This window comes from Zalophus californianus, chromosome 17, assembly GCF_009762305.2.
Source record: "Zalophus californianus isolate mZalCal1 chromosome 17, mZalCal1.pri.v2, whole genome shotgun sequence".
NCBI classification, from domain to species: Eukaryota; Metazoa; Chordata; class Mammalia; order Carnivora; family Otariidae; genus Zalophus; species Zalophus californianus.
This window is the reverse complement of record NC_045611.1, coordinates 38,437,449-38,465,174: the sequence shown is the minus strand read 5'-3', so window position 1 is coordinate 38,465,174 and position 27,726 is coordinate 38,437,449. Positions and strand designations below refer to the sequence as shown.

General features: G+C 56.4%; 1 protein-coding gene across 3 annotated transcripts; it reads right to left on the bottom strand.

Moving 5' to 3' along the window:
• Positions 1 to 27,726, bottom strand: VSTM2B (V-set and transmembrane domain containing 2B). 3 transcript variants are annotated; one of them, XM_027619270.2, is made up of 6 exons: positions 27,540 to 27,726; positions 26,510 to 27,134; positions 25,774 to 25,958; positions 24,805 to 24,834; positions 22,974 to 23,439; positions 1 to 665 (listed from the first exon to the last, which is right to left on the bottom strand). In XM_027619270.2, exons 2-6 carry the CDS (start codon positions 26,589 to 26,591, stop codon positions 577 to 579), a joined length of 852 nt encoding a protein of 283 aa, XP_027475071.1. In that variant the 5' UTR covers positions 26,592 to 27,134; positions 27,540 to 27,726; the 3' UTR covers positions 1 to 576. The 3 variants fall into 3 exon arrangements, with proteins under 3 accessions (XP_027475071.1, XP_027475072.1, XP_035581117.1); XM_027619271.2 differs by lacking the exon at positions 24,805 to 24,834; XM_035725224.1 differs by lacking the exons at positions 26,510 to 27,134; positions 27,540 to 27,726 and adding an exon at positions 26,376 to 26,490.

Sequence of the window (27,726 nt, the reverse complement as noted above, 5' to 3'; positions counted from 1 at the left end):
TATACAATACAGTTTATAAACAAGTGTCTGACCTTGTTTCCAATCTTTATTTAAAAATAAATATTATTGACAGTGAATTTTAATTATGATAAGATGTATCTTTTCTTAATCAAAATGTCTCAAAAGAAATAATTTACTTTAATAAAAAAAAGGAAAGCCCCCAAAGAAAAAAAGTAAATAAAAAATCCCTAAACACAATAATCTACTAAAAATATTTTGCTTTGTCAAAAAGGCTTTGACCCAACATTTTTACATAGTATCCTAAAGATAACTGCTCAACAGTTCGTGCAAAATGAAGACTTGGAGGAAAAGTTTAGAAAAGAAAAATACATTGAAGTAATCACTGATCCCATGCATACTGCATGGTCCAAATTCCATCTTATTTGGAAACTAGATGCATTATTTTAGGTGTTCTACGATTGTGTAACCTCCCCCAAAAATATGATTTATTTATTTTCCATGTGGACTTTGTCATGCTTCTCTCAGTCTCTGTGTGTCCGTTTGTAGCTGCAGGCCTCACACCAGGTCTGGGCAGGCTGTGCGGGGCCGCTGAGGTGCGCAGGATGGCTGTGGCCGTCAGTGCCCCACCAGCAGGCGTAGGAACTTATGCAGAGCTAGCAGGAGCAGGGACAGGAGTGGGTCTGTGGCAGAGCTAGGGCCAGTGCCTGCAGGGGACGAGAAAATGGGCATAGTGAACGCCTGATTCACGAGAACCTAGTGGCCACGAGCAGACCAGGGAGAAGCTCGGCACTCAGCTGATGCCTGGTGGTGCTTCCATACCACGATGGGGCATTTTGCTGTTTGTTATTTACAGACCACACGTTTTAGGAGCCTACTCTGGTCAGACACAAGGTACCCCCCTGGCCTGAAGCTGGGTGTCCTAGATTGTACTTCTCAAGTCCACGTTGTTATTCTAGCTAAATCAAAAGACAATATGCTCCCCCACCACTCCCCTCAATGTATACTGTGATATGCCCTCTGCATTTAAGCCCCAGCTTCCCCCCTCCTCCAGGGAGACCCCACGATTGCACACGACTCCAACCCCTCCAACCCCTGCCTGAACTGCACAGTTTAGTATTCACAAATGCTGTCTTAGGCATCCTGATGTTTCTGGGTCTTCTTTCCATGTACTGTCAGCGAAGCCCTTGGGGTCAAATGGGGAGGTCGGAAATCATAGGTTGGTGGAGGTGAGTGGGCTAGGTTCCTGGAAGAGTGACCCTTGCACTGTTCTAGTGGGACGTCACTTCCATCTGCTTCTCCAGTGCTGCCATTAACTTGGGCCCCTGGTCCACCACCGGAACGGTGCCGTGTGTCTTCATTCTGCCTTCCCTGGGCGGCCTGCCCTGGCTTCCAGCCCGTCTGTCATCAGGGCCTGCATCTCCTGGAAGGCCCCTGGTATAACCTGGGGAAGGCCTACCTGTGATCCCCAGGCTTCCCCTGGAAGGTGGGATGCTCTAGGGGTCCTGAAAAGAGCCAGTGTAGACATGCTGCCCAAACCCTGGGGACGTCACTGCTGTCTTGCTTAGGGTCGGGCTGTGTGGATGTCAAGTTTCTAGCCCTACCCTGCTCACTTGCACCCTCTGGAGGCCTCTCTCCTCCCTTCACTCCAGCCAGCCCGCTGGGCTGGAGCTCTGCGCCAGGTTGGAGGGAGGCAGGAGGCCCTTCCCTGGGCCAAGCAGGTGGTACCAGAGGCCGTGGCCAAGCAGGTGGTACAGGGGCGTGGCCAAGGAGATGGTACAGAGGGCGTGGCCAAGCAGGTGGTACAGAGTCGTGGTCAAGCAGGTGGTACAGAGGCGTGGCCAAGCAGGTGGTACAGGGCCGTGGCCAAGCAGGTGGTACAGGGGCGTGGCAAAGCAGGTGGTATGGAGGCCGTGGCCAAACAGGTGGTACAGAGGCCGTGGCCGCCTCTACTTTGCTGCCCGCGGAGCTGCAACCAGGCAGGTTGGGTTTCTGGCCTCCCTGACCAGGTGGGGCCTGAGCCCATGACCTGCCCCTCTTCAGCTGGAAGAGCCAGTAATCTTCTATCCAAGGTGTTTCCCCCAGTCCCGAAGCCGTCTTGCTCTGGCAATCACTGTGTCCTGGGCCCAGTCTCCCTTTGTAGAAGGAGAGGGATGCATCGATGATCCAGGGGCCATCCCTGCGGCAGACTCCAGGATCCCATCTGCCCATTTTGGGAAACACGGGCTGTGTTCAAACATCTGAATGGAAAGGGGGTGGAGGCCGTCTGCGGTGCGCATCTCGCCCACCAGGACTTGTCTGCAAGCCCAGTCTGAGACCCCGCGGAGAAGCACTAGGACCGGAAAAATCCAGGTGTGCTAACCGTCCTCTTCAGACACTGGTCTTCCACACCGGTGTCACTGCTGGCTGTCCTTGCAGCCTGGCCGGGGCTGACATACGCAGCTGGCCATCCATCAGTGAGGAGGCCCAGGGTATGGGAGGCCCTCCAAAGACCCGGGTCCTCCTTTGCTGCTTTTCGCTGTCACACATCACTGGAAAGGAGGGTGGGTGTGGAGACGGACGTGCTGATGGATGGCCAGGTGCCTGGGCTCAGGCGCACGGAAACTGGGGGTGTAGCTAGCAGAGAGCTGCCTCGTGGGCACCCGGGACACATGTGGCCGGACTGGGCCCATTGGCCTCCAGATCTCCTGGCTCAGATCTTTGTGCTCCTGCAAACCCTGACAGTCAGGCGGATGCAGGTGGGGCAGAAGCAGGCGCGTGAGGCATTGGAAAGCAGATGGATGTGCGCAGTGGAACACAGACCCGCAAGGCACGCAGGGGCAGGAGAAATGGCAATTGGGCTCATGGGCCAGGCAAGGTCAATGTGGCCCGTGGGACCGTGTGCCTAGGAGATGCGAGGAGGAGTTTTAATTTTCCCCTAAATACTGCTGACTGGCCTTTCCCAGTGTCACACAATCATCTACTCCCATTGCAAAGTTTTAAGATTGCACAAGACTTTCCGAAGACCCTGGAGCAAAACAATCAGCCTGCCACTCTATGCTGGGCCAGAGTGAGAGCAGCATGGGCTGGAGGACTGAGATGGTGGCTCCCAGAGGCCAGCGCCTAAGCAGGGCAGACGCCAGGGTCTGTGCTGTCTCTGCTGCTGGATGTCTGTGGGGGGGGGGCACAGCCAGGGTTTGGCTCCTGGGTGACATGTCATCTGCTCCCTGGCCCAGGGTCACCATAGAGGGGGCCAAGGGAGGTGGTGTGGGGCAGTGGGCTGGCACCTGGAAGAGAGGCTTCCAAGCCAGCCTGCTGTGGGACCTGGGATAACACCCTGTACCTCTCTGGGTCTTGTGCCACACTCCATGAAGTGGGGATGTGCATATGCATGACTCCATACAGTTAACAGGTGCTTGGCATGTCCTACCAGGTTGGGGTGCAGATCAAGCAAGATCATAGCGGTAGGTTGCAAAATAGGCCACGATCTCCTTCCCTCATCTCTGCATTCCCAGCATTCACACCCTATGGTAGTGTCCACTGACACAGACTCTGGGCTTGGTCACATGACTTCCTTTGGCCAGTGAATATTATCAAGTGTGAGGCAAGCAAAGGCTTGAAACGTGCTGTACACTGAGGCTTGCCTTTCTTCTGTGCCCCTTGTAGCCTGTGAAAAAGTCTGGGCCAGCCTGCTGCAGGACAAAAGCCATGAGATGTGCCAGCTAGGCCCGTCTAGTCCAATCAGCCCTCAGTTGAAAGGGCAACTGTCCACAGAAGCATGAGTGAGCCCAGATAAGGCTGGTGGAGGGGTTGGCCCAACTGACCTGCAGGATCATGAGCTAAATGAATGGTTCTCACGTTACACCAAACCCACCAAATTTCTGAGTGCCCTGTTACACAATCATGGAAACAACAGCGCCTCAAACCCAGGCTGTTGCTTTGCAGATAGATCTTAGCGAAAAGGGTGACATAACTACTTTTCTGAAAAGTGTTGGAGAAAAAAGAATGTGGGGGGTTGTCCTTCTCTCAAGAGGAAAATTTTCCAAGATAGAAGAAGCAGGGCAAATGATCTCCCCAGCCATTTCTCACAAGACAGACGGAGATCCCCGGATTTTTGGTGGGAGAAGGACCTAGGGTTTGGAACGTCTTGCCAGTCTCTCACTGGATATCCAAACACACTCCTGGCTTCCCGAGTGAATCAGGGCAAGACTGACTTCCAGGCTGGCCCTGGAGGAAGAGGGCTCTTTCCACCAGAAAGGGGGGTTCAGGAGTCTGGTAGTCCAGCGTCCTCTCCCCAGGTGCTGACTCCTCAGGAGGGGACACTGATGGTGTGCTGTTGGGCCCCCTCAGCGGCTGCTGCCCCCACCCCTGTCTTCACTTTCCTGGAGTGAGCCAGGACGGCCTACTGTTGTCTGGGGCTCACCTTGACCCTCCAGGGCAGGGCCGGACTGGTGCCTTTGGCTCAGCTGAGGTAGGATCTCCTGTGCTGGCCTCTTATTAGGGAGCGTGGAGGTGGCTGTGTTCCAGGGGGCATGAGGCTGCTGTGTCCACTGGATGCTAATGGTCCTGTATCTATTTCCTCCCTTCCTAAGGAGTACCAGGAATAGCACTGGATCACGCAGAAGTTTATTTGTCATGATTAAGCTGGAAAATCAGGCTGGAAAATCAGAGGTGAGGGAAGTCCTCTGATGGAATAGTGGCTGATTCATTCTTTAATTTAACAAGTATCACTGTTTTGTTAATCATTCTTAAAGAAATAAAAGCTGCTTTTGCTCTGTGAATATTAACTTTTATCCTTGAGATGGTGAACGGGATAAGATGCCTGCTGGAGCCATTTAAGAGGCTCCCAAAGAACCCAGTGGGGGCACTGAGCCCCCATGGGCACAGCGAAGGCGCCAGCCAAGCAGCTTCTGACCGGGAAGTCTTCCGTTGACACGACAATGGCAGAATGCCAAAAGCCCTGTCAGAAAACAGCATGGGATCTCTGAGGCCATCAGAGGCCTCGGGATAAAAGTGAGGGAGGTTTTGCTTGAGTCATCCCCTGGGACCCTTGCCCTGTCCAAGCCGTCTGGAGGCTGAGCCCATGAGTCAGGATCCTAGTGGGGGAGGGCCTGCAGGGGAAGCAGCAGGACACCCCCACTGTGTCCCGGACTCCCATAGGCTTGGGAGCACGGAGGGGACGTCCCCCGCTCTGTGGGCATCAGGAGCATGGTGAGCTGCTCTCGGCTGGCCAGTGGGGATGGCTAGCCAGGGCAGCCACTGTCCTCCCTCCACATGCCCTGCTGGCCCTTCCCAGGTTCCCGGGCTGTGGGGGAGGGGGGAACTCCTGCCCTGACGTGGTCTGTAGCACCTGCCACACCAGCCACGTGCTGGAGATAGCTGCAGGCCTGCTGGCGGGCTGGTCCGGGTCAGGGCTTTGCAAACGATGCCCCTCAGAGTCCAGTGTTGCTCAGAGGCTGTTTTTGTTTTTGCGATAGAGTAAAAACTAAAATTTAGTTCGGGTTTGCAAAGAGTAAATACGATTCAGATACGTTTGAGGCCTGGCTCTACCTACAAAAACAGCTAACAGGCTGGTTCTGGCTCTCACGGGCTATGCTACGTTGGAGGTTCACTATGAGGGCTGACGGCACCGTGCTGGGCCTTCCCCCCTCCAGCGCTGCACTAGAATATTCACATGCTGACTACAGGTAGCCAGAGAACTGGCCCAGTCTCTACGGACAAGGCATTCCACCAGTGAGCTAGGGGATCCTAACGTCAGGGCTTGTGATGAGGGTCTTGAGGACGGTCCCCTCATCTACATCACCCAGAGCAAGGCCACGTGAATCTGTTCTGCAATTCATGCTGTCGTAACACATCTTTTATTTTTTATTTTTTTATTTTTTTTAACACATCTTTTAAATATAGGCTTCTTGGCTAGAGAGGCTAGGAAGCCAAGTGAGTGCCCTGGATGAGCCCTTTCAGCGCTGATGTCCAGTGTGGACCTTTCTTCCTTGGCTCTGCCTCAAAGTGAGAGAGGAGGGCTGGTCCCCAACAGGCAGCAGTCTATGCGTGGCTGGTCTTTAAGGGCTGGCCTCGACCTCTACATAGCCATGGGACAGAGGGTTGTCTGGCTGCAGCAGCTGGGGATGGACTGGCCCTCACCCCTGTTCCCATCAGCGGCCCTGCTCCATCCCGGACCCATGGCAGAGGGCCAAGCCCCAGCTGAGGGAGACGGCTCCCTCTTAGAGCGTCCCAGGGCCAGGGTGCAAGAGGCTTCTGCCTGGGTTTTTAGGGGCTTCTGCCTGGGTTTTTAGGGGCTTGTGGAGTCGAGGAGAGGGCATGATGGAGCCACCCTGACCACAGTGGAGACGCCTATGACCCGGAAGCACCAAGCCAGAGCTGCGGGCATTTGTCATGATGGGCCCAGGGGGGCTGCCAGTTGCCTCCCTGGCCCTTCCCTCAGCCAGCCTTACTCGCCTCCACCACCCAGCCTGGCCCTCAGTGGCACCTGACTTTGCAGCCCCTGAACCAGCTCTGTGGCAGCCTCCAGGAGGCCCGGCCTTGGTCCTGCTGTGGTTGGTACACTGTTGTGTGAAGACAGGGACTGGCCCTCCCCGCCCTGACACTCCCGACTTGCCCAGGTACACCGGCACCCACGCCGCCGGGGCTCTCCGCCTCTCCTGGACGCTGCACTGAGCAGGCCAGGCAGCCTGGCCACAGCTGAGTGGGAAGACGCCACCTTGTAAGGAGGCTGCTTCCTTGGTTGGTGTTTTAATTAAAGCCTCTTCATGGATATTGATTCAAAGGGAGTAGCAAGGAATAACCGGGCACCAACAGAATTGGACAGAATTAATTTCTGCCATAAAATTAATGCGTGCTGGTAACTAGGGCAAAAACTAGGCGCAACCAGTGCTGCTGGGCTTTAAAGGAAACAGATGTTTGGAAGGAAAGCCAAGTGGGGGATGAAGAGGGGCAGGAGAGCAGACGGGATGGGGGTCCCTTGGTCCCGTGGTGATCGCCCTGCTGCCTGGCCTGCTGGGGCCCCGGGTACGAAGACAAGCTGTCCTGGCAGCCTCAGAGCCCAGGCAGTGGGAGGAGCCCAGGCACTCCCTGGGGCGAATGGGGGCAGGGGCGGGTGTGGGACACTCGTTTTTAGCCCTTGCTCGCTGGGCCTTCTCTTCCGTGCCACGGCCCCCGTGACCTCCTAAAGCACCTTCCTGTCTCCATTACCACCTGTTGCTCACCTCCCTCCTTCAGACACCCCTGGAGAACTCTCTCTGTGGTACAGAACCTTGATAGGTCCCCTCTGCTGTAGGACAAAGAGCCACCGTCTCAGGGCCACAGCTGGGCTTCTCCGTGACACTGCCCGGCCCCCCGGCCAGCTGATCTGCTCTCCCGTCCACCGTTCCCTGTGGGCACGTGCAGTGGACCCTGGGCTCACCCTGCAGCACTCCTTTTTCCTTTGTCTAGTTCTGACCTGTACCTCAAGCCTGGAACCAGCGCTACCTCCTCCAGGAAGCCCTCCCTGAGCACCCTGGCACAGAGGCCTTGGGACAAATGTCTGTGTTGTTCATGTAGCTCTTTGTCTCCCTGCTCCTTCTCTCCCCGCTCCCACAAATGCCTTTCCTACAACATGTCCCACCTCGGTGGAAGCCCATGCAGCAGGGGACTGGCCTCAGACCTCCTCCTCTGCCTCCAGCAAGCAGCTCTGCCCCCAGGGGGGAATGGAGATCTGATGTGGGTGGGAGCGGATGACTGACACTGGGGAGCGGATGGCCAGGAGCAGACCCAGCCAAGCCCAAGCACACAGAGGCAAGCACCTTCTGAAAGCCGACCGCAAAGCTGGCTAGCCCTCGCTGGAGCAGGTGCCATGCAGGTGTGGTTCAGTAGATACAGTCCTCATAATGGCAGGAGTTACCATTTTATCCCTGTTTTCCGGGGGAGCGGGGGTTGAAGACTGAGATCCAGAGATGTGCAGGGAAGTACTCAAGGCCTGGGGTTGCCAGAGAAAATACAGGACACCAGCTCAGTTTGAATTTCAGGTAAACGATGAATACTTTTAAGTGCATGTATATCCCAAATACCGCATGGGACCTACTTATACTAAAATGCTATCATTTGTTTATCTGAAATTCGATTAACTGCATGTCCTATATTTTCATTTGCTAAATCTGGCCCTACCAAGGCCACGCTAAGATAAATAAATGGCAGAGCCCAGACTTACACCCAGACGGTCTGGCTACTGTCCACACACCTACCCACCGCCTGTACCACATCTCAGCACCTAAGAGCAGGAGCGCTCCTTCCCCCGATGCCCCGGCTTGACCCCAGCCCCAGGCTGCTTCCAAGGGAGACGGCGTGGGATGAGATGTTTTTCTGTATTTTAACCTTCATAATGGCTTCTTAATGTGGCCAACTTTGTTGTGAACTCCTTTCCAGGTTCCTAGTTCTTTTGAAATGAGACCTTGCCCCAAATGATCTTTTAATGGCATCACTTAATGAAAACGGTAAACTGGTCTTTCCGTGTGGTCAGGAGGCCGGTGTTGGCAGGGCCAGGGATAGCCCTGACCACAGTGAACATCAGGGTGTGCCCTGGGCAGAGGTGGTGGGGGCCTCTCTCAGTGCCGGGCCCAGGCCTCATGGGGGATCCCCCACTGCCCATCCAGATTCTCGGAGCTCTGAGGCTGCAGGGTGCTAACAGGCACATGATTCTGGGTTCTCAGTGCCAAGAGAATTCTCTCCTTTCACCCCCTCAGTGGACTTAGAAGAAGCCACTTTCCCCTCTCCCAGGTGAGACCCAGAGAGGTTAAATGGCTTCTTAAAGTTGTAGAGCTGGTAGGCGGTACAGGTATAGGAGTTAATCTCTAGTGACTCCCTGGTAGCTGTGAATGGAATCTAGGCTCCTTACCTGCTGGAGGCTCTTCCTGACCCCACTCAGGGATCCTTCTGCCTCACCTACTTCCACAACGCTTCAGGAGCCCCAGCTCCAGCAGACTGGGGTACTGCATGGAGGCCACTCATGCTGTCCCCTTTACTAGCTGGCCCTGCCCCGTCTCCTCTGGCTGCCTACAGTTCACTCCCCTCCCCCAGCCCAGCCCAACCCAGAGGCCCTTACAAGGTGACCTCCAAGACAGTTCTCATTTCCCTCTGCTGCACTGCTCTTGGCCCAGCCTTGCCTGGTCCCTCCACCCTCCCTCTCAGCATATCCACTCTCCTGGCAGGGCGGCAATGTTCCTGACTCCCCACATCCACTAACCCCAATCAGCCAGGCACCTGCCCAGCCAGGGGCCACTGTGCCCTTTTTTCAAATGCAAAGTACACATCACACCGCGAGCCCCCCAGGGGCTCCATCCCAGCTTGAAGATCCTTTAACTCCTCACCTGACCCCACCCCAGACCACCTTGCTTCACACCTGCCTTCCAGCCCCATCAGCTTCCACACTGCTCACACTGGGCCTGCCTTTTCGCCTAAATGGCTCCTCTGCGCCCCCAGGTCTCCCTAAGACACTGCATCCACCCTGACTCCAGCTGGAGGCTCCCTACATCCTACGGACCTGAGAGCAAGTTCTGATTCTTCCCAGCTGCTCTTGGGTGGCCGTGGGAGATTTTACCTTTTGACTCCTGTCTCCCAGCACCCTGCCTGCACCTTGCAGTGCTCATAAAATATTTGTTGAATGAATGAATAGAAGTCTTTCTTAGTCTAAGCACCCATGATGCACCAGACATCCACCAGATGCTTCACATTCGGAATCTCATTTTTCATCTTCAAACACAAGCCGGTGCTGGAGGCCGACCGCTATGACACTGATCTGACCTTTCAACTGCCCAAGTGTACGCACATCTCTGTCCAACTTTTCCTCAAACTAATTTCACCATCTCACATTCATTTGCCCTCTATTCTAATTTCTTCATTAAATTTTTTTTTGTTCTATTACGTTACATGCAGCTTTGTAAGCCACTTCAGATTCTTCCCTTAGAAGGTGGCATATATATATATATATATATATATGTAATTTGTATATGCTATATAACTTGTGTGTTTTTGTATGATATATATATGTAAATATCTGGACTATATCAGTTGCTTTTTAAATCTTCTAAAGCAGTAGAACCCCCTTTTTAAGCTAATTGCTGCATGGAACCCTGATATTTCAAATCATGAGAAAAACCAGACAGCTCTGTTGAAGCTGGGGGTAGGGCTGGGGCTCAGGGTTCCAAGGAACATAGTTTGGGAATCATTCACCAGAGGCTTTCCTGGACTCTGTCCAGATCTGAAACACACAGACCTGAGGATGCTGGGGTGCTAGTGTGCCTACTACACCGATAGGGAAGGGAGGACCTACCAGGGCTTCAAAGGAGTCCTTGCCCCTCTTCAGGGCATCCCAGCCCCATCTAAATCCCTCATGTCCCCTCCACTGCCTTTGTGTCCCTTGACACAGAGTGTGCCCCAGATCCCCCAGGTCAGGCAAACGTCAGGCACTCGATGCCCTCTCCGTGAAGGCTGTTCAGTGTGGGTGCAGGCCTCAGCCTCCTTGCCCGGCTCAGTGGAGTGGGGCCTGGTCATGAAGAGAGGCCGGAGGGCCAGCGAAGAAGGGCTGGAGGTCCCCTGAGCCCAGCACCGCCAGGTCACAGCAACAAACCTTTCCTCTAGGTTCTGCCCTGACCATGCCCAGATATTTCTTTCTGTTTCACATTGAGGACTTTTCTTTAGAAATACAATTTAACTGAAAAGGTTAACACATTTTAATTGCCCAGGGATAGTGCTCTGAAAATTCTATAACATGTGCTCATTAAATAGCACAGAGGAGCTGCCCAGGATATGCCACGCATTAAAATATGACTCTGTAGACTAGAATGCATTATGAATTACTGCCGTGTGTATTTTTTGTTACATTAGTCTTTAATGCGAATACACTTATTCATTTGCCCACCTGGAGATTTGACTTTTTAGATGCTTGAGAAAACGTATGCCCATTAACTTTTACATGGACAATAACCATCAGGTCTTGGTCAGGCTGCATTCACCAGAGTGCCCAGTATCCAGCAGATGGAAATGTCCCCCGCTCCCGTCCTTTACCGGGAAGTGATGGTGGTGCCTTATGAAGGCTGAGGTTTTAGGGGAGCTGGAGCAGGCTGGGGGCTAGCTGTGTCTACTTGCCCCGCCCATTCTTACTGTGGCCTGGGGACGGCAGACAGAAACAAGGGCTCGCAAGGAATTCTGGGCCAAGCCAGTTTGTACCATGCCACCTCCTATGACCTTTCTGCTGGAAGATATGGACTAACTATGCTGTGTCAGGTATGGGTAATGCCAACCCTGGGCATGTCTGCAACCCCAACTGCATTCATTCTGTAAGACCCAACATGTACCCCACACGTACCCATCTTCCCATTCCTGTTTCATCCATGTCTCCACTCATCCTTCCTTCTATCCCCCATTCACCCACCCATTCACCCATTCACATCCCTCCTTCCACCCAACCTCACCTCCACTCACCCTTCCATCCACCCACACCTCCACTCATCCTTCCACCCAACCTCACCTCCACTCATCCTTCCATCCACCCACACCTCCACTCATCCTCCTATCCATCCTCACCTCCACTCACCCTTCCATCCACCCACACTTCCACTCATCCTTCCATCCACCCACACCTCCACTCATCCTCCTATCCATCCTCACCTCCACTCATCCTTCCATCCACCCACACCTCCACTCACCCTTCCATCCACCCACACCTCCACTCATCCTTCCACCCAACCTCACCTCCACTCATCCTTCCATCCACCCACACTTCCACTCATCCTTCCACCCAACCTCACCTCCACTCATCCTTCCATCCACCCACACCTCCACTCATCCTCCTATCCATCCTCACCTCCACTCATCCTTCCATCCATCCTCACCTCCACTCATCCTTCCACCCAACCTCACCTCCACTCATCCTTCCATCCACCCACACCTCCACTCATCCTTCCATCCATCCTCACCTCCACTCATCCTTCCACCCAACCTCACCTCCACTCATCCTTCCATCCACCCACACCTCCACTCATCCTTCCATCCACCCACACTTCCACTCATCCTTCCACCCAACCTCACCTCCACTCATCCTTCCACCCAACCTCACCTCCACTCATCCTTCCATCCACCCACACCTCCACTCATCCTTCCATCCACCCACACTTCCACTCATCCTTCCATCCACCCACACTTCCACTCATCCTTCCACCCAACCTCACCTCCACTTATCCTTCCACCCAACCTCACCTCCACTCATCCTTCCATCCACCCACACCTCCACTCACCCTTCCATCCACCCACACCTCCACTCATCCTTCCACCCAACCTCACCTCCACTCATCCTTCCATCCACCCACACTTCCACTCATCCTTCCACCCAACCTCACCTCCACTCATCCTTCCATCCACCCACACCTCCACTCATCCTCCTATCCATCCTCACCTCCACTCATCCTTCCATCCATCCTCACCTCCACTCATCCTTCCACCCAACCTCACCTCCACTCATCCTTCCATCCACCCACACCTCCACTCCTCCTTCCATCCATCCTCACATCCACTCATCCTTCCATCCATTCATCCACACGTCCATTTGTCTTTCCATCTGTCTACCCGTCCACACATCCACTCGTCCTTCCTTCCACTCATCCCCTACCTTCTCATCCATACATTCACATCCTTCCCTTCAATCAGCCACCAGCTTGTTTTTCCACCCATCCACCAATCCCACCACCTATCCATCCAAACAGGTAGTCTAAGACCCATCATCTCTCAGCTGGATCACTGTCTCTAAAGTGGTTTCTCCACATCCACTCTGTCCCCACCTCTCCAACCTCCACACTGCAGCCAGAATGTCAGTTCCAAAAACATCATGCCCTATCACCCACTTGCTCCCCATGCTGTTGCCCTTAGGACAGAGCCAAAACTCCCATCCCTATCATAAGGTCTTATGGAGTCTGAGCTCTGAACTACTCTTTATTTAAATTTTCCTCTGTTCCCTTTCTTGTTTTGCTGCCCCAACCATAGTAATTTTTTGTCAGGCCTTTGTATTCCCCTGTTCCCTCTGGCCACAGGATCTTTGCACATGCTGTACCCTCTTCCTGGAAGCCCTACCTACTCACTTTACCCTCTCTCTTTACTCTTAACCATCTTTCAGATTATGGCTCAAGCATCACTCCCTCAGGGACCCTTCCCTGACTGAGTCAAGTCCCTCTATTTTTAGCTCCTGTAGCCCATGGGTCTCTCATTTAGAGTAACCAGCCATAGCTGCAAATTTCCACTTGCCATGTGACTATTTGACCAATGTCTGTTTCTCCCTCTGTCAGACTCTGAGGACCTTGCATGTGTCCTCAAGGTCTAGCACAGTTCCTGTACATAAAAGATGTTCAATGGACATTCATTGAATGAACAAGTGAATGAATGAATGAACTAGTGCCAGGCCCAGTGAACATGGAATAGGGAGGATAAAGACCTGAGAAAGAACTGGGCTTGCCTCCCTGGGGCATCAGCCTGGACGGGGTACTCAGCCAGGCACTGACTCCATGACAGGGAAGGAAGTGTTGGGAGCCCTGAGACAGCAGTGGAGGCCTTCTGGGTGCTCAGAGTGGATGAGACCCCTTTGGCTACAGGGTCAACAAAGCTTTCCTCCCTTCTGTGAAGTGAACTCTACCGTTCCCACTTTTTCTGAGCCCTTTTGTGCGCCACCCCCCCCCCCCCCCCCCCCCCGCCATGAGCTGAGCCATGAATTCATTCTCAGAGTACTTCTTGCTTGGTCTGACCACCACTATGAGACTGTGAGCTCCTCCTTGAGGTAGGGGCTGGGTCAACCTGATGCTCTGGGCAGCCCCCTGCCCCTTGGCTCTGGCCAGACCAGATATAGTTGGCCAAGAGCCCCAGCTCAGAATGAGCCATGACATGATGTCAGCTCTCCCTCCTTCCAGTTTATTAAAGATCCTTCATCTGATCCAAGTGGCATTTCTGTGAGAATCAATTGTAATAAAAGATGCTATAAGGGGACTCACATTGTAGCTGGGCTTTCCTGGCTAAAGAAAATGGACTTCCTCCTGAGGAGAGCTGATGGGCAGGGGGCCAGGGATGAGCAGAGTGAGGGGCTCTCTGTCTTTGGCGACAGAAATTAAGAGTGGGTGGGCCTCCTTTTGGGTGAGCCTGCCTGGGCTCTCTGTGCTGGGTGGGAGGCAGGCTCCCATGGGGCAGGGAGGGGTGTGGCTGGGCAAGAGGGGCCTTGGCCTTCCAGCCCTGCAAGCAGTCCGCTCAGGTTCCCAGCATCTCCCCATGGTGGTCTTTGTCCTACCTTCTCCCCACTGGTTCTTGGGGGCCAAGCAACACCTTTATTGGTAGTCATCAGGCTCAGTGAGCCACAGCGAGGGCATCTGGATAGAGTGTGAACAAGAGAAGCAGCGGCAGGTGCTTGTGTGGAATAGCCAGTGCAGGCCCAAGCCTGCGACAGTGGTCCCAAGCCCCACCCCTCCACAGGTGCCTCCCTGCGGTTCTACCTCGAGTGGTAAGAGTACCAGAAAGGGAGATGTGGGGCACCTCCTCCCCAGTCCAGGCCTGCTCTGGAGGCTCTTTGGCTACTTGACTGTCACCGAGGGGGTTGTTCCTTCTGCTCCCTTCTCCCGTGGAGGGACCCTTGTCTAGGGCTGCAAACACCAGGCTCTTCTCAGAATTTGGCTCTCCAGGCACCAGAGGGCCCGCCTCCTCCCATCACGATGGCCTCCCTGTTGACAGCAGCCTACACAACAGTGAAGCAAGACCTGGCATAACACAGGTGCACAGTGCGGCCTACAGGCAGGTGCGCACGCATGGTGGTGTGGCTTCAGGGTGGAATGCGAGAAGCCATGGGGAGCTTGTCCTTGCTTACCAAGGAGCTCCTAACTCATTGAAAACGGCCACAGCCAGGCCAGGATAAGGATGTGGTGTCCTCCCCATTTCCTACCCTTCCCCCGGAAAAGGCACTTAGAGAAAAAGGACAAAAATAGCAACCCACTGAAGGCAATCTGAAGGCACTTTGCAATTTGAAGGTACTTTCTGTTCTGAAGCTCCTCAGCTTCCTTCCATCACCTTTAGCTCCATGACGCTCATAGCATGTGCAGAGGGAGGCATGTCGTCGAGTGAGGGCTCAGATTGGAACACCACGAAATGATCCTGGACAGTCAATGCCGTTTGCCCAAGTAATGCAGATAACAAAAGCCAGCATCTACTGAGCATTTTCTAGGTGCCAGGCCCCGTGCTAAGCTCAGCTCTTTCTGTGGATTATCTCCGCTGATGCTGGTATGGTTACGGGCACCATCCAGATGAGCACAAATGTGCAAGTCACACATGGGGCGCATGGATCAGGATTTGAATCCAAGCAGTGGACTCATGTGGAAAATGGGAAGCTTATGGAGGTTAAGGAGGATAAGGCACAGGCTGTGATATCTTGGTGGTCGGGGCTCTGTAGGTAGGGCCCAGAAATGGGGAGAGTGTGGTGGCACCCAGCCCTGGCTTGCTTATGAGCCATCTCGCTGAACAGTTAAGGAACATTCAAAATGTCAGGAGGAAGCATGAAATGTCTGGGAAATGTGGCGAGGAAAACTTCCTCCTGAATTGTTCTTGGCCTCTTTCGGGGTTGTGCTTTGTCTCTTCCACCATAATGGGCTGCTCCCAAGAGAAGTGACCAGGCCACCTCCCCTGGGCTCGCCCTTACTGGGCGCCAGGTGTCCAGCTGGGTGCACTCAGACAGCGCCCTGTTTATAGTTGGCCTCCGCAGACATCAGGGGTCTATTCCTCAGGGCAGCCCTTCTGGCCAGGTGGTCGCTTCTGAGCTGGACAGAGCAGAGCCCCCAGGGGTGGCTAGCTGGGTGGGATGACAGGTGGGGAAGACGCTTTTGAAATGTCCACTTTGGCTCTATCTTGTACAGACAGAGGCCCCCAAACATCCGCTTGAACCAGAAACACCAGAAGTCAGTCTGCAGTAGCTTTGATGTTTCAGTCCAGGGAGTGGTAATGTGGAACACAACAACCTATAATTTCCAGAAACAGCCTCCCCTGGGACTGCCAACTGGCCTGCCTCTCCAGGGCCATCTCATGGAAGGCACAGGTCTCACACTCTCGCTGGCTGCTGAGGGGCCCCTCCCATAGCCTAGCTTCTCGGTAGCAGCTAAACCCAGAGGAGGCCGAATTGCTTAAATCATTTTAGTATTTATAGCACACCATCCCCAAGAGCAGCAAGGCCATGACAAGCAGGCTAATTTCCCCAGAAGCCCCACCGCAGGGAAGCTTTGTCACCCTTCAAGGACCAGGTAGGGATCAGCAGTTACAGGGGCTGGGCCTGTTTGCTGGTCATCCTAAACTTTCCTGCAGCCCTTACATAAGACAAAGGGAAGCTTCTCATGCTTCGGATAGGAGTTTCTGAGAGATGACTGGTAACAGTCAGCAAAGCAAGGGGGAATAGAAAAGATAATACTTTTTTTGCCTCCTGTGCTGCAAAGATGTGTTCAAACCAAGCCAGCATCTCCCGTAAAGTTCAGGGGTTTAGACCACAGCCAAGCCCTTGCCTCTGTCCACATGGGGCAGAACTAATCAATATCATATTACAAAAGCACTTGACCTCATTTATCCCCACAGATGCTTGGGGAATCCTTAATATTCAGAGCTTTAAAAATGCGCACCTGGCATATTTAATGAGAAGCTCCTTGGTGGGTTTGGCTCCCAGTGACATTTAGAAAGGCCAGCTCTCCGCTTTTCCCGTGGGAGCTGCCACCCCAGCTGAGGAAGGGGTCTTTGCCCTGGGGAGGGGACTGTGTGATGAAGGGAGGCAGGAGGAGTTATGCAGAACAGCAAAAAGGAGGGAAACCTGTGATATGTGTGTGTGGCACATAATCAGTGCTCAGTAAAAGGCAAGTATTATCTATCATCATTGCAATCCACAGGGTAGCTGTTTTGTCCTTAATTTGGGGTCTCCTTTATGCGGAGAGAATGGCCACGCCATGAGCTGGTTAACCACTCAGTGGTGGACGAAGGTTGTTCCATCTGGTGTGACTTTCTCAATTCATGTGGCACAGGATGGGGAGGTAGGCAAGTCTTCCAGCAGCTTTCCCAGGACTGACTTAAGCAGGAGGACAAAGCCCTAGGTGCCTCTTCATGTCAGAAATTGCACACTGCCTATAGGAAGCCTCCTCCGATTGCCTTAGCTGGATGAGGGCTACCCCCTCTTGGGACTCCCACTGACACAGACAGCTTTGTGGTGGAGATCGAAGGGCGCCCCTGACACTCTTGAGCTGGGTCCACGGCTGCCATTGCCGGTTCGTGCTCATGGCAGTCACGTGACTGGCCAATGAGGAGGGGGACGCTATGCAGCCAATACTCACACATGTTTGCTGCTGTCAGGGATGATGCAGGCATCTCTCACCAGCTGTGAGGCTCAGCCGTTTTCTCTATGAAATCCTTTAATTTTCTCTTTCAGGATGCTCAGGGAGCCTCGCCCTCTCTTCTCTGGGACAAATTTTGCCAGATTTATTTTCTCTTTAATTATGATCTTTGTGTCACATCAGAGCTTGAGGGAGGAGTGGATTGTTTATTGAAGGTAATTGTTTTGGGGGTCCTCATGGGTCCGGGGAGATTGGGAACACCAGGTGACTGTCGTCTGGCCCTGCTGGCCTAGGTGGAGATTTTCCCAGCTCCGTGGACACTCTCCCAGGTCACATTGGCACTGCTTCCACCAGCTTAGGGGCACCCACCTGGGGCAGGGGCTGAGAGTGAGTGTCTTCACCTTGTCCACAGCCCCCTTCTGGCATGGTTTACGGTTGCTATGGCGACACCCAAGGATGCTCCCCCCCCACCCCCCTGTGGCTCCCAGCAGTAAGAGCCTCTTGAAAGCCGGCACACCCATGGCCTTGACTGTCTCTCTTTCATTAGTAATTGAAATATTGAGAGCCAGAACCCCGTGTGAGCCCCGGGCGGCAGTTTGCCACATCAGCTGGCTCTCTGTAGGGGCCAGGGCGCCTCTCCTTGGGGCCGGAGCCTTGAGGCTAATTAGAGGTTCACATGCCACAGATCTGATCCCCAGGTCCCTGCAGAGGGGAACCTCTTGCCAACACACAAGCCATTCAGTTGCAAACTGTATTCTTCTGAGGCTGCACTTGGCATCACTGCGGCGCCGGCGCCTTTCCTGATTAGAAGGGTTTGTCTGGAAGATACTCTGTTTTCTTTCTCTCTCTCTCTTTTTTCTAGAAATGGCAATCAGCAACAAAGTGTTCATAAAAAACAGGTCAGCGTTCAGATTAATTAGGAGCCAGATTTACGAGAACGTGGCTAAGAAGGGGCTTGGTCTCCTGCACCAGCTCCGCTGTGCTAATCCAGCCCATGTTCTTTTTAAGCACAAATATCAAAATGTCTCTTGACAAATGAGACGTGAAATGAATGAGTTTTGCACATAAACTTTTAGTGCAAATGTGTATTTGGCTGTGTTGGGCACCTATGGGGCACAGGAAGGGTTTTCTGGCCTGGCTGGGCAGTAGCTAAAGGGTAGAGATTCAAGTCGGTACCCCCCCTCGGCCCCCCGCCCCTTTCCTGGCATTACCAAAGTAGCTTGCTTGAAAAATGGAGGAACACAGTGTTGTCTGGGACTTCTTCTGACTTTCTTCCAGGAGCAGTTGCTTAACCGGTGATTATCTGGGGAGGTGGGCTGGGATCACCCCTGAAGCTGCCATTCTGAAACAGCCAGAGTGTCCACTTGATCCAGGCCTGGAATGGCCTTTTTAACTAGAAACTCAGCTTTGGGTTTGTCTTGGAGTTGGGGTGGGGTAGAATCCATCTTCCTCCCTCTGAGAGTTGGGTTATTCCCTTTACGCCCCCCAGATCCTCCATCCACCTTTCTCCATTCCGCTCTGAGCCCCTGGACACTGGTGCCCCTCGGCTGCATCAGCCGGTGTCCTAGCCTGAGGCTGTCGGGAGGGTTTGGCCAGTGGGAGGCCCGGGCAGGAACTGGAGGGCAGGAGGAACGTGAGGTCCTTGCTGGGCCATTCTACCAAGGCTCCACTCCATCTGGCTAGCCCCTCTGGGTTATACTAATTGCTCCCCCTTTGCCCCTTCAGGCCAGGGGTGCTAATGGTTCCCACTGCTCCTGGCCCTGCGACTGGCACTTGTCCTTTGTTGGCTGCCCTTTGCCCTGTCCACACCTTCAAAAACTACTCTCGTCGCCTCTCCCTGGTCACCCTGTTTGAAGGTGCCATTTGCTTTGCCAGCACCCTGGCTGATAAGCTCTGTCAACACCCCGTGCTTGTTAACCAGGTGGCAGCAGTCCTTGTTGGTCCCCTGTCCTCTAGGCTGCTGAGAACTGTGAGCAGGGGAGGCCAAGCCTGAGGTCACGGTCTCAAGCTCCCTGTCCAGCTCACGCTGCTGGCGGCTCTGGGCAATTGGCTGGCCTGCTGCATCCCAGGGAGGCTCAGCAGGACTGCGCACTGCGCAACAACATAACCCTGCAGAAAGGTGGTCAATGCCTAGCACCCAAAACACCGTCCTCAGGCTTTGTCCCACCGGCAGCCGCAAACTCGGGTGGCCTTGGGTGGTGGGCAGGACAGGACACATAGGACAGTATGGGTCCCCTCCTTGGGATCAAGGCCATTTGGCTGTTTATGGATTAGAAGTCAGCGCATACAATTCGCCATGCCCACAGTGGGACACAGGGCTACCCACAGCACTGTGACTCTCCCAAGACCTTCTCTTGGAGATGGGAAGATGCAGGCTTTCTGGTCTTTTGGCAGAGGGTCTACCTTCTGGCCTTCCAAATGGGAGCTGGAAAGAAACTTGGGGTTCTTTCTGAGATGTGTCTACATGGTTCCTGGCCTGCTTAGGAGCTGGCAACGGTTTTGGGGTGACAGAGACATTAAGGGCCACCATACCCCCTTCCTGGTGGCACTGCCCTATCAGCCCTGATGGGAGCCCAGCTGGCTGGGTTTTCTGGAGGGAAATGTGCACTACAAGCCACTCCATGGGAGGGCAGAGGAGCCCCCAGCCTGGGCTATGTTGGCATTAAAATGCTGCCCTGTGGCTGGCAAGTGCCCAAGGCCCCACCTGCTGGGAGGTCCTGGGCACTAAGCCATCAGAACTGAATTGACATGAGGACCTCTAGATCTTCCAGAAAGGGCACTGTTTGTGCCACCCTCCACAGAGGGGTCCCTGTTGTGGGGATGAGTTACCCTGGAGCCCCTTGTGGCCAGCCCAGAGACTGGATATCTGACCAGCCATGCCAGGCACAGTCAGATCAGCCTTGGTTGGGCTCAGGGTGTCAAGGTTCTAGCCAGGAGGAGAGGGAGATTCCAGCAGGAATGAGCTTGTGGCCTTGGTCTCATTAATACCTTTTGTGAACACTACCAAGTTCATTCTCAAAGATCTCTTTCATATGATGCTTCCTTGATCAAAGCCTTTAACGGTTCCCGTTGGATCCACTTGGCATTCAAGGCCCTCAGCAGCTTGGCCTCCAAATGCCAACCATTCAGCTTTATCTCCCCGATCCCCTCTTCTCTGGCCAGAGCAGGTAATGGTCACGGTGATAATAATGAACATTTACATAGAAATTTCCACACTGAGCTCCCTCTGAGGTCAGGGATTCCCATTCTATTTTACAGATGAGGACATACTTTCAGAGATGTTAGGCCACTTGCTTAAGCCATACAGCCAATAAGTACTGGAAGCACAACTCACATCCGGCCCTGCCTTCTGAATCCTCTGCTTGGCCATTCTACTCACGGTCTGTGGAACATCCCAGAGGAATGTTCCAGCCTGAGACACTTGCTGGGGCCCAAGGGCATGGAGCAGGCTTTTTTTTCCCACCAATCCAATTAAGCCAATCGCTCTACAAGTCAATAAACACTTTTCCAGCACACCTGTGAACTAGACGGAGATGGCTAACTCCCCCCAAGATTTATGCTCCCCTTGTGCTGAGAAGAGATGAGACATGAGGTCGGAAAGCAGCTGCCTAGCCGAGGGCTACGTTTTCCAGCCTGCCTTGCATCTTTGTTGCACCACGTGACTGAGTTCTGGCTAAAAGGTGAGGGTAGAAGTAATCTTTACCACCTGTAGGCTTGGGTCTTAAACTCTTGCCTTGCCCTTGTCTACACCAGCTTTCCTCTGAGAGAATTCACCCCTACGAAAATGATTTCAGTGGCCATTCTCTCAGTCTCCCAAGAACGATGCAAACTTAGAATCATTCCAAATGTACAAGATAGAAGTCAATTCATTATATACAACATATGCCTTAGAGCACTAGGCTTGCTTTTCTCAGGGAACTGGATTGAGAAGGGTTGCTTCCGCTCACTCCGGTCTGCTGGCTGTATGTTAATGCCCGGAGTGACCACGGAAGCCACTTGTTGAAGATGGGAGAGTGTATGTCAGCCTGGGTCCCTGAATGAGTTCGTGGCACAGAACCTCTCCCTTCCCCACCCCGCCCCTCCCCCACTCCGGAGCAGGATGAGATGTGAACCAGAAATAATACATCTGAACTGTGTTAACCACTGGCATTTCCGGGCTTATTTGTCACAGCAGCTAGTGTCATCTTACACTCATACAAGGGATAGAAAATTCCAAGTCAGGTGGGGAAGGCCGGGGCTGTTTGGGGAGAGGCCCTCCACAGGTCTCAGCTTGCCCACCTTCTCCCACAGCCTGGGGGAAAGTCTTCTGGGGGGCTGTGTGGAGCCTAAGACCCAGCCAAGACCCAGAAGCCTGAGCGGCACAGAGAGGCCCCCAAAGGGCGGTGGAGCCGAACGAGAAACAACTGAACTGACACAAAGACAGACGGGTAGGGTCTCAACTGTCGGAAGGCTTCAGAACCAGCCAGGGAGACAGGCTGGCATGCCTGTCACCGCTGATTCAGCAGGAGAGCCCAGGAGCCTGCATCCTTAACAAGCTCTATGCTGGTGGTGAGTGGCCTGCACTTTGAGAAGCATGAGCTTAGGGCATGGCAGCCTGCTCCATCCCACAGGGACATTTATATGCCACTGTCAAGGAACCCAGCTGTCTGGTGCTGCAAAGCCAGGAGAGACGCTCTCTCTGGGACTGTGCACCAAACAAGTCTGGGGGCGGGGTTCAGAAAGGGAGTCACTGGCTTAAAATCAGACACAGGGAGAGATGGCTGGAGTTGGGCCCATCTCTGATGTCCACCTTTGAGTGGGCAGAGGAAGTGGGGGATGCCTTGGGGAGGGACACTCCCTGCAGTAGGCCTTTCTACCCTCCATAAACCCCCACTACTGCCAAGCAGCCCCTCCTGCCCCAGAGCTGCCTGCCTTGGCAGTCAGTCTGTTTTCTTTTCTGCTCTCTGACTTCCCTCTCCCGGCCCCCCTCCCATCTTCCCCAGCCCTTTCAGCTCCCTAGGAAAGCAGGTCTTAACCTCTGGGTGCCCTCCTAGCAATGACAAGGCTCTATCCTCACTCCGCCATTCTCCAAAAGGGCCCAAAGGGGATTATTTATAGCAGAGCCTGTGCCTAGGCCCAATCGGGATTTAGCCAAAGAGCAGAGGCTACACAGCCAGGCCTACCCACCCACGTAGCCTTGGACAAAGTCTGTCTGTTCGATCAGTCAGTCAGTCAGCATCCAGACGCTCACTGCCTGAGTTGTAACCACCTCCTCCCACTCCGGGGGCTCACGTCCTACGGGCTTCAGGAGAAAAGAGTCCAGTTCTCCAAACTTAAGAGAGGGCTCCCTACACTGCAGCCGCGGGTGTACCGGGAGATCAGGCAGGGCGGCCCCACCCCCCTCATAAATACACGTCTTAAATGCTTCTGAGCCACCAGCAATAAACAGCAAACAGCAGGAAGCGCGCGAGCCCAAACGAAGCTTCGGAAGACTTGCCCCAGGCGCATCCAAGTGAACTACCAACCACCAGGCAAACGCAAAGGCCAGAGCCGGGCCGCCCCTCTGGCCAGAACCGCCCCCGGCCCCGCCCCGCCCCCGGCCCCGGCCGCGGCCCCGCCCCCGGCCCCGGCCGCAGCCCCGTCCGCAGCCCCCATGCAAGCGCGCCCCCTCTCGGCACCCGCCCTTACCTGAGCCGTGCCTCTGGCGAAGAAGGACCGCCTGGCCCAGTGGCGGCGACGCTGACGAAGCAGCCGCCGCGGCCGCGACGGTGGTAGTAGCTGCGTGGGCCGCAGAGGCAGCTGCCGCCTCGGGGCCTCCAGGACCCGGGGCGGCGGAGGGGCGCCCCGGAGCCGGGCTTTTGTCGGAGGTGGCGCGGCCCGCGGCGCCGGTGGCACCCACGTTGTTGGCGTTGGCGGCGCTGGCCGGGCCGTGGCGACGCGGACCGCTGCTCTGAATGTGGGACACGGCCTCGGCGGCCTGCATGTTGGGCGGCGCAAAGCGCGAGAGCACGCGCAGCAGCGCCTGGGCCTTGTGCTCCTGCGTGTCGTCGGCGCTGTAGTCCGACACGCGGCATTCGTACACGCCCTCGTCCTGCCGCCGCACGGCCGACAGCCGCAGTCGGTGCGAGATGTCATTGCCCTGGACGCGCACGGTCTGCAAGAGAGCGGGGGCCGGGGTCAGAGGCCTGGGTGCGCGGGCCTGCGCTCTCTGCCCGCACGATGCAGCCGCGCCCACCTCTGCCTCTGCGCCCTCATGCCGCAGCACCCCAACACCTCTCGAACGCAGGTTGGCCCCTGGCGACTCAGTTTTTCTTTCATTCCGTGTCTCCCCTGTGGCATGGGGCTCCCAACCCTGATTGGACCCTGGATGGCCCTACCCTCTGCGTCCCCTGCGTCCCCCATTTCAAGTGAATGCATCATGTTGCATCCCCTGGCCAAGCTATGCTTCTGTCCAACAGACCTGTAGAACCTAACCCTCCTTCCTTCCTTGTGCACCTTGCAGAAGTCCAGGCTCGGCCTCCTGTAGCTAACCGCCCGCGTCTTTGCCGCCCGGCCTTAAGCCCAGTCCCCCACATCTACTCCCACCAACGTTCCTTTCTTTACTCTGGAATCCGGAGAGACTGGGTAGTGCCTGAAGGACAGCCACTCTGCTCGCAAGAGTACACATCAATACCTGCCCCCACCCCCCCCAGCCCTTCACAGCTAACCCTCCGCCCTCCCGCGGGGGCAGGCCACGCTGACGCTGCTGCTGGGCTCCCTGGGCTCAGCTACTTCTGAGTCCGCCTCAGCCTGAAGCTCCCTACAAGCGCGCCTCCCCGGCGGCCTGGAGGACACGCTGACACGCCACCGGTTTGGGGCCCTCACCTCGGAACCGAGCGCACGATGAGGCCCCAGTGGTCTCCAGGCCCTGATATTTCCACGCTCCAGCTAGGAGAACTTGGGCGCATTTCCTCCTTGAGTTACAGATCCCAAGACCCCGGCCCCTCGCAGCCCCCCCAACCCCCACCCCACACCTTCCCCCACAACGAGCCCACAGAACCCGGCCCTGGGACCCGAAATCCAGGCGGAGGAGAGGGCTGCGGTGGAGGGCGCCACCTGGGCGCTCCGGTGTGTGTGTGTCGCGCGGGGTCGGTGGGCGGGGAGGCCCACCAGTCGGCGAACCGGTCACGGCCAGCGCGAGGAGCGGCGCGCTCCAGTTGCTGGGAGACAAGCCAGCAGAGGAGACGCAAGCCGATGCGCAGGGGCCTGAACGCGCCGGCCGGGCGAAGGAGAGTTTTACAGGTGAGCGCCGCTCGGAAGAGGGAAATTCAGGCCTGGGACCCCTGATTTACACAAAAGCGAACCCGATTCCGCTAGCGGCGACAGATGGCGCCCCGACATGCCAAGCAGCCGACAACGCAAGGCTGCGAGCACGGCCCTACATCGCGCGGCCGCTGAGCCTTTCTAAAAAGAAGGAAAATGTGGGGCGCGAAGCGGCCAGAAGGGGTCTCCCGCGGCCCGTGCTGGGCTCCACACTTACGCTGATTTTAGTTGCATCCTTATTTGTTACCTAAAATGCAAAGAGGGAGAGAGACACATTAGGCTCTCGGCCTTCAGGCTCCGGGAACTCAGATGCGCCTCCGGCAAGGGGACTCTGCGGGCGGGCTAGGACTCGAAACCTCTCTGGATGTGGCCCGGCTGAAGTCTCGAAGGACATCAGGATTTCCTGGAGTTTTTTACCCGGAAGGAAGCAGGGCTTGGAGCTAGCATGGTGCCTGGCCAAGGAGGGGCTGCCCTAGCACACCTGCCGGCCACAGAGGAAAGGCTGGATTGTCACCAGGGTGGGAAGAAAGGCTCGTCTCGTCTCCCTCCCCCGGAGCATCCTCATTCCCTGCCGTGTTTCTCTAAACCCCGTGGAAAGCTGGATGGAGGGACCGGTGTATCTGGACAGGACGCAGAGGGAGACGTGAGCAGTAACTCTGGGTGGGACCCTGGGTAGAGGGTAGGTGTGTATGTGTGTGTGTTAAGAGTGTATGGGAGAGACTGGTGTAAGAGGCAGACAGACAGTGGGGGCCTTCCCTTCGATCTGGTGGGGGTTGGAGGTGCACTGCGGGCCTCTGGAACCCAGCCCAGAGGAGCTTAACTCCTTGGTCCTGTGCCCTGGGGACCTCGGAGTAGCAGAAGGCAGGGAAAGTCTGGCCCTACTAAGTGGTCTCCCTTGACCACCCAGCACCCATCTGACTCTGGGGCCGGCAGCCAGCAAGCAAGAGCAGGCGAACTGGATGAGGTGTTGCTTTGTAGGGGCCAGGCGGCAGTCCCGGAGGTTTTAAAGGAAAGAAGAGGGGAGGGATTACCAGGATTTGTGCTGCTGTTGAAGATGTTGTGGGAATGGGGACTGTGGGAGATGGGCTGCTCCACAGGGCGGCGCCCTGCCTTCCTTGCCCGGCTTATCCCAGCCGCCCCGGCCTGAGCCCGGTGAGCGCCGGCGCCGCGTGGGCGGCGGGTTTACCTTGCTCCGGGCGCCCGGCACGCTGAGCGCCAGCTCGTGCAGCAGCTCCCGGGGCGGCTCCTTGAGGTACCACCACTGAATCTCCAGCGAATACGAGGTGGCTCCGCTAGCCCGGAACGCGCAGGGCATTTCGATGTCGTCTCCCTCCCGTACTGTCACATCTTTGGGGACTTCGGTAAATGTAGCTGGGGGCGGGGAAGAGAGAGGCGTGACCAACTGTGGGGCGGGGGCCTGGGGCAACCCTAGGCAAGACGGGGCATCCCCAGCTCGCTGGCCTTGTGCTTGCCACCCCAGAGCCGCAAGCGTGGCCCAGGCGCTAGCAAAGTTCGATCGAACAGCTGCCCGGCCCCAGCAGAGACCGGCTACCGCTGCAGGCTGCTTCCCTCCGGATCGGGCGGGGCAGCAGGGGCGGCTTAGGCTTCTTACCCCGCGCCCAGCCGCACTGCCAGAGCCAGGCTGGGGCGCGCCAACTCCCGCGCCCCGAAAGCCACCTCTCCGCCGGAGCACCTGTCCGGCTTCAGATGACCCCGGCGCGGGCTCTGTCGCGGCGGCGACCCTTCGCTTCTCTCCTCCCCCTACCCCTCTGGGCCTGGGCTGCACACCGGGATTGCTGGAGACCGTGAAGCCTTCCCCTTCTCTTCCTCCTCCGGCTCCTTGGCGACAGGGACAGGGTGGCTCTGGCGGCCCCGGCAAGGACCCCCCGAGCCCCCCGCAGCAACAAAGTTCCCGCGCTCACCGTCGGCCACGAAGAGCAGCAGGGCGTGCAGCAGCAGCGGCGGCAGGTATCCGAGGGCGCCGAGCCGGTTCCGCTGTTCCATCTCCCGCGGGGGGCGCGGCGGCGGCAGGGGCTCGGGCGCGGAGAGGCAGCGGTGGCGGCAGCGTGGGCTCGGATCCGGCTCCGGCTCCGGCTAGGACGCCTCCGAGCCTGCCATGGCCCCGCGCGGCGCCCCCTCCCCCGGCCGCCGGCGGCCGCCAATCAGTCCAGCTCCCTCGCCGGCTTGCCCGGCGCGGCTCCGGCGGGGGGCGCTGCGCTGGGGGCGCAGGATGCGAGGTCCCGCCGGGAGGCTACTGCTGATCTGTCCGTGCTTCCCTCTCTCGGGCGGTCCACAGGACGATGGGGTACCTCAATTCAGTCTCTGCCTGGCGGGGCCGGGCAGAGGCTGGGCCGCCCCGGGACCCATCCCTGGCCAAGGGAGTGAGCGCCTCCAGAGCCGCGAGCTTCTGCTTCCCGGTCTCCTTCTGGTTTGGCTCCCGAATGTCACCTCCTCCGGCTCCCGCCGAGCTCTCCCGCCGCCGCCCCCGCTGGTCCCTCCACGGCTCTTTCCGCAAGGCGAGTGGGCGCTCAGCCGCGGCGCGCAGCCCTGGCGTCCGACCCAGTGCAGCGCGGGGAGAGCGGGTCCAGCGTGGCGGACCCAGAGCCGGAGCGAGGCGGGGAGAGGGGGAGGGGAAGGGGAGAGGGAGGGGGCGGTCAGTGGCTGGGCGCGGAGCCGCCTCCACCGCTGCATCGCCCCCGCCCTCCCCTCCCCTTCCACAGCCGGCACCGCCCCCGCCCCGGAGCGCCCCCCACCCCCCGCGGGGGTCGCTTGGAGGGACCACAGTCTCTGTGGTTGGAGCGCAGCCCCGCCCGCACCTGCTTTGGCTGGGGGTCCTCCCACCCAAACTCTCCCTGGCTTCTTCCCCATCTTCCTCGCCCGAGACGGCCGCTTATCCCTGCATCCCGCGTGCCCCGCGGCCCTCTCCGCAGACCCCCGCCCTCAACTCCTTACCCCAGTTTGGGCAAAGAGCTGCACCGCTCTTTGTCCCAGGCCCAGGCCATGGATGGTGGGTGGGCGCCGGGGGCCGGGGAGAAGGGCGGAGCGCTGTGCTGGGCTGGGGACGAGGCCGGGTGACGGAGGCGACGCCGGGAGTCTGCAGTGTGCGAGCGAGAAGTGAGCGCAGAGCGCCCGGCGAGCA

Coding starts and splice junctions, on each gene's coding strand:
- VSTM2B (XM_027619270.2), bottom strand. CDS start 26,591: ATGGAACAGCGGAACCGGCTCGGCGCCCTCGGATACCTGCCGCCGCTG. Junction 25,959..26,509: donor GCTGCTCTTCGTGGCCGACG/GTGAGCGCGGGA, acceptor CCCCGCCCCCAG/CTACATTTACCGAAGTCCCC. Junction 23,440..24,804: donor AGGATGCAACTAAAATCAGC/GTAAGTGTGGAG, acceptor GCTCTCTTGCAG/ACCGTGCGCGTCCAGGGCAA.